We start from the raw sequence: 13563 nt of genomic DNA on the forward strand, positions 1-13563 counted from the left end.
TTTTATTTTAACACTAACTTTGAAAGCCTGCTGGAAGCAATGTACTAAGCAGCAATGCATGGACTGCTAAGATCTCAGCTTGAAGTGCTCATAAAAGAGCAACATTACAAAGAAAAGCATAATAAATCTTTCTTTATGATGATAATCTTTTGTTCTGTTCAATTGAATTGTAATAGGCAGTAACCATTAATTATTAAGTCATTAGAGAAATGTCACTATAAACAGATTCTTGTTTTTTCTGCATCAATGTGCATGTCATACTGAGAAATTTATATTCATTCAAGCTCCAGTGATAAATGAGGAGATCGAATGAAATTAATAGCAAACTAGAGAGGTCTGCACTTTTACTGTTGCCTGACATTTACTGCAGTTGAAGGGAAGAAAGCCTACAATAAATCAGTTTATTGTCATTTTTATCCAGTACAATTAAGATCTACTTTCATGTCTGAAGGTTTGCTATTTTGAATTTGGGATAGGGGAATATGGTAATCATTCCCAGTCACATTTGTGTGATTAAAACAAGACTTCCAAGGAATTTTAATAGCAAAAACTACAAGCCAATTTTTCTGTGAGGAAGGAGGGTTGCAGTGATTACAAAATAGCATTGTGTATTCTGAAAAAGCTGCCTGAAGTGCTCCTATGGAAAAATATTACAAGAGCATATTTAAGTTCTTTAAATATTAAGTCTGATAAATTGATATTTCAAGACTGCAAGATAGGATCTAGGAAATACATTCTGAGGATTACATTATGTTAACCAAATATTTATTTTTTAAGTGTTTACAAAAGTTCACATAAAATGAACTTAATTTTCTAATTGGTGCTAAAGTTAGATACATAAACAATTACATAGCTAAGGGGTCTAATTTATTTTTCAGAGACATTGAATATCCAATGGGCCTTAATAATATCAAGAATTAAGTACACTAATGATCCAACTACCAAACTTTATTCTTTATGGCATCATTCTTAGTTTAGATTAGAGTTTGAACACATACTTCCATTTACTTTCATGTAGTAAGAAACATGTCTGCCTTTTTTCCTTTCATCTCTTATTGCTACAATAACAATACATTTGTATATATTTGTATTATATATTCTATATTCTGATTATAGTTTTCTGTGGGAACAAAGTATCAAAACTTGAATGTTTGATATACAATGTCAAAGGTGGCAGATTTCTGCAGTACTCTAACCTTTTAAATGTTCGATATTTGTATTGGCCAGTCATTTAACTTCACTTTGACAGTTTGCCAGGAGTATAAAACCGATTTCTAGCCAGTCAAATTATAGAGTAATTTAAAAGGTCAACATAATACTATAAGCTGCTGGCTTTCTGAAATTTGTTCTACTAAAATTCCAGTGCTTTCTCTTTCCTGAGACAAAGAAACTCATTCTGGATATAGCATAACCCCTCACAGCAGCAGGCATGAAGTGCCAGAATACACCTACCACCTACCCATGTTTTTGTACCACTCATCCCAGCACCAAACTAGGAGTGCCACAGAAACCAATAAAATTCTTTTCTTTATCATGAAAATACCGAAACCATCTTTATATCATTTGCTGATGTGAGATATTCTAATGTCGTGGTTCCGTGTTGATAAGAACAAAAGAATACAAATTTGATCCAGATCACACTTGACCATATGGTCATACTTCAGTCAAATCAGCATTTATGCCATGCAGGAGGTACCTGATTGCCACAAAAAGCTACAGGAGTTTGCTCAAATGATACCTCATCTGGCATAAATCGTATCAGGAAAAAGTTACCTTCACTAATTCTCTTAAACATGTTTTATCTTCCTGAGTTTTTTTACAAGCTTTGCATTTTTTTACATCAGGGTTTACTCATTATTTTTGGCAGCCCACTGCTCCACACAACTGAAGCCAAAGTTCATAATTTCTAAATGAAGTAACAAAAACTTTGGCTTCTGAACCTCTGCTTTTTGTGTCACAAAGCCTACTCTCCTTATCATCAAGGAAAAAGTAACTGTTCATTTTAACAGGCAGAAAGTAGGCTCAAGTTGAGTTTTTAATAAAAACAGTCAAATAAAAATAGTTTTAACCGCAGACAAAAAGACTCTCCACTTTATGTTTGTTTCAGTAATTCTGCTACTATAATGTAATTGGAAGACCCCTTGAGAAGAGAACTGATAGAACTCCCAATACTCTCAAATCCATTTATGATGATATATCTGCTTATAATTTAAAATGCAGTTTTCTAGTTAAGATGACCCTGTGTGCAAATATACTTCCTAGTAACACATACAAGTCTTTATTTTGAGTAAATAACAATTCCAATATGAAAGCAATTGTTAAATCAACATGGATATATTGGCTAAGTTATGAAGAAATACTGCAGAACTCTGAAGCTGTCTTAGACCGTGTTTGAGAGGGCAAAATTCGGAGATAGATCTTCAGGCAGCTCAAATGCTGACCCTGCCTATCAGCTTCTCCTTAGCACATCTCCTTAGCAAAAATGCATTTGTCATCATGTTATTTGTTTTAGAAATTACCTACCCTGTTTATCGTATTCTTTAACACAAGTGATGTAACAAACTGTACACGCAGATCTTTGCACACCTCAGTAACTACACTAACCTCTAACCACATTTGCTTCTGCATCTCTTTCTTGGGCTTGGGCTTCCATTTAGTTTGCTTCTGCTTTTCCTTTTAATCTGCTGCCTACTACAGCTATTTTCCAGGACTTGATTTTTTAGCCTCTTCAATAGCCTCTCCCTGTGTGTCCTCATCTATTCCCAGTCTCTATTACCACTTAATGCTAGCACCTAATATATCTTTATTTCCATCCTTTGCCTTGTTTTGTCCAGGCTTGCAGCTCCTCAGAGTGCCACGTCTCTCTGGCATTTGCTCATGGAAGTCCTGCTGTTTCCTCAAATTATAAAAACATATGCAAATCTCTGTATACAGATGATACATCAGGGACAAACCTGTCTGCTTTTCAGTAAAGCAAAACCTTTTGACTGCAATGATTCCTTGAGGTTTTCTACAGAATAATAACCAAACAAATAACAACCTCAAACAATTTGTTTAAATTTTAAAAAGCCCCTATGATTAGTACATTTAAAAAGAATAATTAAGAAGTGAAAGCAAATACAGGTTACAAACAGACAAATTCTCAAAGTATATGACTCGGCAAAAGTCTGAGAAAGGGTCAATCCAAGATCCCAAGTTGACCCTTATTTATTTAATCAATGTTTAAGAACAGGATTGGCAACAACAACTGCACGTGGCAAAAAAAAAAAAAAATATATTTGTGGGAGTCCAGAAGAGAGATCAATTGAGGAGGTTCAAAGGCACCTAGTGATGTAGCAGGATGACAAATACAAAGTGCAGTTGTGAACCATGGATTTTTTACTTCAGAAGAAAGAGTTGTATATCACTGTGGCTGGAACAGAACTAAATAGTGTTCAACAGCCATTCAGAAAAAAAATAATTCAGTATTTCTAAGGAGTGAAATAGAAACTAACAGCTCACCAACTATGACAGCACTGTAAACCAGGTATGACCTCCTTGAACGTCACTGTGTGTTCAGGCCTAATCACCTTCTTTCAAGAAAGAGACACTTAGCGGGGATTTATATCCTTTGGATGGAAAGTCAGACCTTCAACAGGTTTGGTTCAGATCACTTGAAGGTAATTGTGTACTTTCAGTAGAAAAACTCTCTCATGCATTTTGTGTACTGTTTACTACTATTAAGTCTGAGGTTTCCAAGACTTTCACAATACTTTCATAATAGATCAGTAACTAAAATCAATAATCATTTTCAAGTCATTTTAATAATAAGGCATAAATATTACATTAAAGGGAATCAGGGGATTGAACTCTTTTAAACTGCTCTAATGCACATTTGATTGCCTTTAACAGGAGTTGAAAGAAAAGATGGATGAGCTCCTGCCACTGATTCCAGTTCTGGAACAATACAAAACTGATGCCAAATTAATCACCCAGTTCAAGGAGGAAATTAGGAATCTGTCTACTGTCCTTACTGGGATTCAGGAAGAAATTGGTGCTTATGACTATGACGAACTACACCAGCGCGTACTCAGTTTAGAAACCAGGCTTCGAGACTGCATGAAAAAGCTCAGTAAGTTAACAATGTCATGGCAAATTTGGTCCCCGGGTTGTATGTTTTTAGTTGTCTCTGAAGAAAGATTAAGTTTTCTTTTTCCTTGTTTGATAAAAGACTGCATTATATTCTGATCTGTGCTACCTTAATAAAAGTCAAAAGTGACTCGATCTAAGGTCAGTTATATCATTCTAAGTTTGCACCAGTACATCTTATGAAATTATCTGCCCAACTGTATACAGAATTAAGATGGAAAACTATAACAGAGAGCAACTTTAAAAATCTAAGAGATTTACAACAGTTGGAGAGGAACAAATACTCTTTGAAAAAAGCTCAGACAGGCATTGCTATGTCATCTTTGGGATATCAGTGTGAAAAAAAAATTCAGTGGGAAGATTGGAATCAGTTTTGAGATGTCCACATCATAACCCTGTCATCTTGCTATGACATCCGAGAGGCCGCTCTGACTGTACTGTCTTTAGATGTGTAATATTAGCATTAGGAGAGACGTGCCGTTTTCCAGTTTGCAGTACAGCATAATTAAGCATTACACTTAAATTAAGGGAACAAAGCATGATTTTTGCAGGGAGCACTGCAATAATCCATTGTGAGCACTGCACTAGATTTGCTTCAGGCAGCCTCCATCTTTTGCTCATATGCTGGCTTTAGTTAGAAAGAGTCAAATGTTCAGCATCAACACTAGCTCAGTATCAGCTACCAAAGCTAAAAGCCTGAAGTATTGTTCTCAGGTGTCAGCCTTTACTTCCATTACCCAAAGAGGGAAAATTAGTACCTACCTGCTTTACAATCACAGTGCAAAATTGCCCCCTCCCTGGCCCCTCCGCAACCTGTCCGTGCATCCGAGACTCCTGAGCGGACCACTATTGCAATCTGAATTGCTATAGCAAACAATCCAGCATCTCCATGAGAAATGTTAACACTAAACATGAATAAACTAGAAATTACAAGGGTCAGTCCTGTGATCAATATCTCTGTTATCGAGTGTGGGATGTTTACTTTTAAATGCTACATAAGACATGAAATATGTTATTTACTTGGTAAGTAGTGCTTCTATTTTTGTGAGCTTCTATTTTTGTGAGGCAATGGAATGAGAAAAATCTAGGTTAGGCTAGCCTTTTAAATTATTTAATTTCAATTTCTTTATTTTACACTAGAAATAACACAGTGATGATGGGATAAAATACATGAAAGACTTCTTCAAAGAGAAATTTCTTATGATCCTATTTTCCCTTCAGTACACACACATAATAGCACATTACTGCATTTACAGGAGGCAGTCAGGAGAAAGTGGCTGCACTGCAATACTGCAGCAAGCAAGAAAATTCATATAAGTAGACAATATTTTCTGAAAGTGTTCCAGTAAGTTTATTAGACACTTAAAGATCACCAACTTATCTTTAATAAGTATCTTGTTTTTCTTTGCTTTTAGAGCATATTCCTGTACCACTGATCAGTGAAGTGACTACAGTTTAAGATACATTTTATATATCAGAATGACTAGGTGTATTCACAGGGGGCTCTCTTCTCAGAAGTTATTTACTATTTCCTTATTTTTCATCTACATTTCTCCTCTTATCTATCCAGAATTCCTGCAACACATTCTATTTCTCTTGATGTCCTAGTGTAAAAAAAAAAACAACCCAAAACTAATAAAATTATGTATATTAACAATAGAGATAAAATTTTTGTATGAAATAGATTATTTAGTGCATCCATTATTAAAAGGGGTTTTGCCTTCTCAAGCTCTAATGCAGACTTATTCATCCTTATTGGCATTATTCCCTGGTCTTAGATGCTTAAGTGACTTTTATGGTCACCTACTAATGGACTGGCTATATTTCTGGCCTACCCCTGTGTGCCTTTTAAAGTAAAAACAGCTTCAGTTAGGCTTACTGTAACTCCTCAAAACTGGTACTGTGTGTTCAGATCAGCAGCATAAAGGAAAAACAGCTTTCTTGCCTACATCTTCTCCCCACTGGAGATGATCCAGCTGTGACTGTCCGTGCCAATCTGATGGCCAGAAGCCTATGGCAGCAGAAGGCAGACTGGCCCCGGTGTGCCACAGGATCTGGCTTGAATCTTCACACATTTTGTTGCATTTCACAATATATCTAGCCAGCATGTGTAATAGCTATTTTCCATTCTTCTCCCTAGCAGGTGTTTTTCAGCAATATAATGCATTATTTATATTGTCCTGGCCACTTTAAAAGGGATCTTCCATCTGCACCGGCAACACTTTCAACACTCATTAACATACAGTAAGCAGTTGTTTTACTTTCACTGAGGTTTAATGATTACCACAGTAGTTGTGATAACTGAAACTTGCTCCTTCTCTTTGGAATAAGAGAAAATTCAGGCTGAATCTGCTGAGAAATTTGTCTGCAAAACTTTAAGAGGGTGTATGCAATTAAATACATAGGAATAAAGTGCACATGATTGCACACACCACAAATTCACATACACTCATGCACATAGGGGTCCTTTGCTGGCAGCCAGGTAAGGCATGTGCAGGTTGTGTGGTATGCTTGGGACCCTCCTATTCTTGTCATAATGTGTTTATGAAATTGGAAAAAAGTTATATGGGTAGCATTCATAGAAGCCAATACTCTGCCAAATGTTGCTTGTGAAATAGGAAGAAATAATTAGAGTAGATACACATTGGATTTATTTGTAGCTACATCTGATTATAATATAGAATCTAAACCATATTTTACAGTAACATCTTTTGTTAGAAATTCAAAAGTGGACTATACTATGTATACAAAGAAATGCTGTTAAATCAGTGGCAGAAGAGGTATTACTGCAGGCATGAGATTACTTCATTGATTGCAGTGGTACTTGTACTTCCCTTTGGGAGTTGAAGAACTTTACAAATATCATTCAGTACAAAACTGTGCAACAGAGATATATATTGTCCCCATTTTGTAGATGAAGGAACAAGCAGCCCAGGAGGATAAATTACTTTCCCAAAGATTATGTAGCAAGTCACTGCACACATGCAGAGGAATCCAGAGGCTTTCTCTCAGCAAGCTCTAATAAACTAGACTATAGTGCTTCTTGGATTTGTATTATGTAGGACAACAGACATACATCTATTAAGTAAGAACTAATTCTTCACTCCTCACATTATGAAGTAATGTTATGACAAATTTGATTATGAGTAGGAAAGTACAAGTAGTAAAACACCTGCAAGTGATTTGAGCAGCATCTGAGAAAAAATACTCACTTCATTTTCCCCCATTTATTACCTACAATAAGTAGAATAATAATGCTGATGAACACTTGAAGAGAATGTTTTTATTTTATTTCCCTTGCAAGTCCTTCTATAAATCATACATTCACTTAGTATATATAGCAGTAACCAATATTAATATGCATCACAGACACTAGGACTATCAATTACCTATTCCTAGCTATCTTCAAAACAGCTCCTGTCCAATTGGTCTATCACAGCCTTCTCCTGATATTTGCTCCCTTTGGAGCAGCTTTCCAGATGCATTCTGCCCCACAGACTTTTCCAGCCTACAGGAGTAGTACACCTGCTTTCTTTTTTCACAGTCACTTAGTGCAGAACTTCTTACTTAGTACAAATCAATACAGGAAATCACAAATGGACTTACTGGACTGCACGGTACAAAACTGTTACAAGAGATGAATCAAGCTATGAACATCCGTATTGTGCACAGGCTGATGTTCAATTTAGGGTGGATAAACACTTGGAGGTTTGATTTTCCAATAACTACAATCAGTTATGGTTGGGATTTTCTAATATAGGCAGCTGCTTCTTTCAAAGTCAAGGGAAAGACTAATACAGACTGCTTCTAAAAACCCTACTCTTTTTCTGTCTAACCCCATCTGAATCTCTTAGTGGTAGAAAAAATGCTAAGAAATATTTTTTTTTCCTTAGTGTTCCAGAACTTCCTGACATTTCCTAGTATGGATATATATTTGACCTACCTTCCCTCTAGCATCTGGTCCTTCTCCTGTCAGGGAATTAAAGAGTAGAGGTTTGCTAAAAACCAAAACTCTTCAAGCAGTAAAAAAAAGAAAAAAAAAAAAAAGCTTTCCTGCCATCACAAGAGTTATTTCCCCTTTCACATGACATTTGTCCATGTTCCATTTCACTACATACAAAATGAGCTAAAGAAAAGTCTCAACTGGAAACTAATTAGAATTTTTTTAACTCCAGACTCCCAGGCTCGCCATGCCTCAAAAGTGTTAAGTAAATGATCCTGCTTTTCTGTATATTAGTATCTCCATTCCCTAGCAAGAAACCTCAACACACAAGATCAGTTTTAGTATAGCCACATGAACAGTTCTAAGGTTCATTCCGCAGCTAAGAATATAAGCTGTGATTATAGCAACATATTTTACACTTAAGTAGACAAGAAGAAGCTGTTTCCAATCCTAGTGGAGGAGTAAGGAAAATTTCTTGCACTGAATGCGAAGTTGGAAGTACTTACAACCACACAGAAAACTCACCTTGCTTTGTCAACGAACTGTTAAACATTATATTGAGCTTTACTCTTGAAAGAGTTGTCATTCATTAACTTCTGTATCAAATGCAAGATCAGGCTTGGGCAAGCTATAAGTCAATATATTTTTTTGACTTATATATCAAGAAATATATTGACATTATTATAAGGGAATTATCTTTATACAAGTCAATATCACTAAGTATTTCAGTATTAAAGAGATTGATAAACTGTAACATGTCATCAAAATGCTGTGATATTCATCTGGAATAAATTATTTAATTGTATTAGCAAACCAATAATACTTCAGCACAAACAGCACACTGGCTACTTTATAATGAACAAAACAAATTAACTTGATTCTGCCAATTTTTATTGGTCTGCTGTAATTAAAAGGTAGACACATTTGACAGTAGGGCTCCAAAAGACAGAACTGGAGAAAATGACGATATCTTTCTCTCGAAGAATGAGAAATTAGTTTTAGTGTTTTCTTAATTGCATTCACTTGATTCTCTTAACTTCTGATCAAATATCAGAAGCAACACTGTATTAAAGGACTGTCTGAAGGGTTGACAGAATAAAGTGTGAACTGAATTTCAGAGGGATTTTAATGAGAAGGGAAAGACAATTTTGCCTCAAGTACTTTTTTTTGTAGTCTCATATTTCCCTGCATCATCAGACACCAATAGGTTCACTGTATTCACAAGACTAGTATTTTAGCAAGCCAGTTGACTTGTGCAATACTTGGGACAATTTACTTCTAAAAAAGTATTGTATTTTAATTATCTTAAAAACTACAAATTCAGGAGTAATTATTTTTTTCCTGATTCCTTTCCACTCATTAGTTTTCTGATAATTTTATTCCAAATTAAATATTCCAAATTAAACCCCTCTGAAGGCTTGAGTTTACCTCATGTCCATTTCTGATACTATTTACTAACATGCCACCTAAAAATAAAAGTCTCCACCTTGATAGGATATAGTCCTGTAGTTTCCAAGCTAATAGCAGTTGACTGCTGTAGAAAAACAGCACTCTGCACACAACACTAGCAGCCTGTCTACATAAAGGTCCAGAATAAAAGATTATGTACTACGATAACCAAGTGTAGAAACCCAGTAAGATTTTTAAAATGGGAAATTCCAAAATACCTTCAAAATATTGTAAGATACATAGATTGACATATGTAAATAATAATGCCTTTGAATTGACTCACAAAAGAGACACAGCCTACTCTCCTCATTGAGGTCTCAGCATGTGCTCAGTTATCTTCATTTCCATGACATTCCATTTCCCTGGCTGTGAAGGAAATCCCTGTGAGCTGCCCCTAAGTTGTCACCACAGCATTAACCCCCTTCTCACTGACTGAAACGGGCTTGCACAGTACATTCCTGGCCAGTTATATGAAGTAGAAAATCCAGGCTTGATGTGACCTTCTCTTTAGAACTGAATAATTTCACTCTCAACACCAGGTACAGTTTGTTTTCCGCATTTCCTAGACAGAGTAATACAACATAGCACAACCATATGTCATGGAGAAGCACTTATTTTTCAAAGTAAGGAAATAAATGAAATGTGTCACTTCTTTTTACATTCTTATGGAACATATTTTCTGCAAAAACATGCTATTTCATCTAATCACCTACACTCCACCGTGTGATATTAAGCCTCTTGGTAAACATATGAAGTCCACCAGGGGCTTGTTGCTAAAAGGTATATTAATTTCATTTCTAAACATAGATTTTTGGATTGTTAGGAAGATCAGCATCCAAGATCATATCAACTCTCATTATTTCCTCCCAGACAGTCTAATATGAGACAGCCTAATGGATTAGAAGTCAACCAATACAGTCAAGATTGCTGAATAATTCTCATAGGTGCTTTCTTAACTTCAGACAGGCCCCTAGAACTGGAACAGCTACACACGTGTAACCGCAGGGCGGGCAGGCACGTGCATTCGTGTACAGCTATAGTTTTTGTGTACAAGCTCATTTTTTCCTGTCTGCCCTTAACCTCTTTGTCACCCTGGTTAGTGAAAAACTGAAACATCCATTAATCCCAGGCTTGCACTGAACTTTCTGAAGGTAAAAGTGGGGGGGGGGAGTTATGTCTTTTCATTTATTATTAAATGCTATTCACTTTAGCTCAGAAGAGATTTTACTAGGTTGTGTTTTTATTTATGCCCATAAAATGTAACTGTGCTTTAAAATATATAAAAACAAAAATATACACAAATTTTTATTTGTATGTTTTTACATATTTATATTATTGCTTGATATGGAAAAGTTCATACAGTGAAGATGACAATCCGTCTTCAACATAAGTGTGAATCCCCTGGAGCCACTATTTAGTTTAGAGCAATTGGTCTTGTGCTCTGACTGATGTCAAGGAGAGTTGTGTAATTATTTGCATTAATGCATTTGTTTTTCTAATTTCAGCATGTGGCAAATTGATGAAAATTACAGGCCCCATTACAGTCAAGATATCCGGAACCCGGTTTGGAGCCTGGATGACAGATCCATTAGCATCAGAGAAAAATAACCGAGTATGTTAAGGCACTGAATATCTTTGTGTCCTTCTGGAGTTTTACTTGCTTTATTTTAATCTTTAAAAAAAATGTTTTCCCCCTAGGAGGTTACACTCGCAAGCATGTTCCTTCTACTTCTATAATTTTCACTGTTAAACTTATCTTTAGATAAAAAGCACCAGTGTTTGCTCAAAAATATCCAAAGACAAAAGTTAGCTAAGCACCTTCATGCCGTTACCTTCACCTGTTTCAGGGATGACTTACACCTATCTGAACCAACTACACAATTTTTTTCTTTCTACTGTATTTAATTCAGCTTGGGTCTTTAAGAACCCAGTAGTATGACACATACATCAACACTTTTACCTAAGAGCATAACCCATAAAGCAGCACAGTCAAAATTTGCAGAATTAGGCCCCATATAAACTGTATTCAGATCATGTACCACCTCAGAAAAGGAGAAAAGGCAAAATGCATGAAGGAAAAAATGGGGGAATGGATGCTGGCACACAAAGCATTTTAAAAAGTATTGACTTTGTTTTCTTTTGTTTTAAGGGGAAAAAATGGTTCCTAAACTTTATTCGTTTCATTGCTGTTGTATTTGGTTTCTTTACTAAGAATACACTATTTTTCACCAATTAGAAGTTCAGCTGATGAAAATTCAACCAAATTTATTCCTAAGCATAAATCCAAGCTTAGCTCACTCGCCATTGCCCATCTCTCTCTGATTTTTTTTTATTTTTTTTTATCTGGGAACATCTTTCAGCAAGCCTCATACTACAGAGACCCAAACAATGAATAATCCAAAAATAAATTTCTCTGAAAATGCAGAATCTGTGGTTAGTAACAGTTTTATCGAGAGTTCACCTGTATAGGTAAGTTTTGATTCAGAAATTCGGGAGTTTCTCATGCTTTTGTAACAGGAATGTGGATGATATTGTACTCTGACAGCCTACTGCACACCTAAAACCTTTTCTCTTTCTTTTTCTGCAATGTCCATCATGCCATATCGTGATCACATACCACAGATTGTGTTCCAGGTGTTTACTCCTAATCTTTGTTTTCTTTCCAGGTCTGGTACATGGATAGTTACACTAACAATAAAATTGTCCGTGAATATAAATCAATTGCAGACTTTGTCAGCGGGGCTGAATCAAGGACATACAACCTTCCCTTCAAATGGGCAGGAACCAACCATGTTGTCTACAATGGCTCCCTCTATTTCAACAAGTATCAGAGCAACATCATCATCAAATACAGCTTTGACACTGGGCGGGTGCTTGCACAACGTAGCCTTGAGTATGCTGGCTTTCACAATGTCTACCCTTACACGTGGGGTGGCTTTTCTGATATTGACCTGATGGCAGATGAAATTGGGCTATGGGCTGTGTACGCCACCAACCAGAATGCAGGCAACATTGTCATCAGCCAGCTAAACCAGGATACACTGGAGGTGCTGAAGAGCTGGAGCACAGGCTACCCAAAGAGAAGTGCTGGAGAATCCTTCATGATCTGTGGCACCTTGTATGTTACTAACTCTCACTTAACAGGAGCCAAGGTCTATTATTCTTATTCCACAAAAACCTCCACTTATGAGTATACAGACATTCCTTTCCATAACCAGTATTTTCATATATCCATGCTTGACTACAATGCAAGAGATAGAGCTCTCTATGCCTGGAATAACGGGCATCAAGTCCTGTTTAATGTCACCCTTTTCCACGTCATTAAAACTGAAGATGACACATAATTTTCTTTCCCTTCCCTTTCCCTCACCTCTCTCCCTCAAAGCAGTGTCATTTGTGATGAACTCTAAAAGCATTCATCTCTCAGTTCCTTTTAATTTACATTTCTTTTTTTCATTAAGGAAAAGCAACATTTTCTACCATATAATGCATTTCACATATGGCTGAGCCTGTCAAAAATGACCTGTTGGAAATAAAAGCATCTTAACTCATGATATACAAGGTCTGTCAAGGCCTTGTCTTGAAAAGCACTAAAGAGGATTTAAGTGGCTAAAGACAGTTTTAAAAAGATTATGATCTGCCTTATTTTTGAGTCAGAGACTAATGGTGGCTTAAATGCATGAATGTCTTTTTTTACCTCATTTTTCTTTTTAATCTATTGCTCAACTTCAGGAAATATTTTGGTAGTGTCAGACACATATTGCACATTGTATTTTTTTATTTATTCCAAAAGAAAGACTTAGGAATTTAGTTTACTTGGACATGCAGTATGATTTATTCTGCCATCACCCAATTTCAGATGTGGTGCTGTACAGTATGTTTTTAAATCTCTGGCAAACATTTTATTGACAGTATGTATTTCTACCATTGTAACCACCATTGTGCAATTGTATCTCTTCACTTATGTGAAAGTAAACTAAGTACTATTTTTTATAAAATATATTGAAACTTAATTGCAGTTCTGGCTATGGGTCAATTGAAAG

General features: G+C 35.9%; 1 protein-coding gene across 2 annotated transcripts in view; it reads left to right on the forward strand.

Moving 5' to 3' along the window:
• Window positions 1-13538, forward strand: part of OLFM3 (olfactomedin 3) — a 21070-nt gene extending 7532 nt beyond the window's left edge. Inside the window, exons 3-6 of one of the 2 annotated variants that reach the window (XM_010163417.1) lie at window positions 1-25; window positions 3892-4111; window positions 11026-11132; window positions 12187-13538. The exon at window positions 1-25 is cut by the window's left edge and continues 146 nt beyond it. In XM_010163417.1, coding sequence (XP_010161719.1) covers window positions 1-25; window positions 3892-4111; window positions 11026-11132; window positions 12187-12864 — 1030 coding nt within the window. In that variant the 3' untranslated portion in view covers window positions 12865-13538. Of the gene's footprint in view, window positions 26-3768; window positions 3795-3891; window positions 4112-11025; window positions 11133-12186 lie in introns of both variants that reach the window. The other variant, XM_010163418.1, reaches the window with a different exon arrangement.
• Window positions 13539-13563: the final 25 nt, after the last annotated feature.

This window comes from Antrostomus carolinensis, unplaced genomic scaffold (assembly GCF_000700745.2).
Source record: "Antrostomus carolinensis isolate BGI_N321 unplaced genomic scaffold, ASM70074v2 scaffold2972, whole genome shotgun sequence".
Lineage (NCBI taxonomy): Eukaryota > Metazoa > Chordata > Aves > Caprimulgiformes > Caprimulgidae > Antrostomus > Antrostomus carolinensis.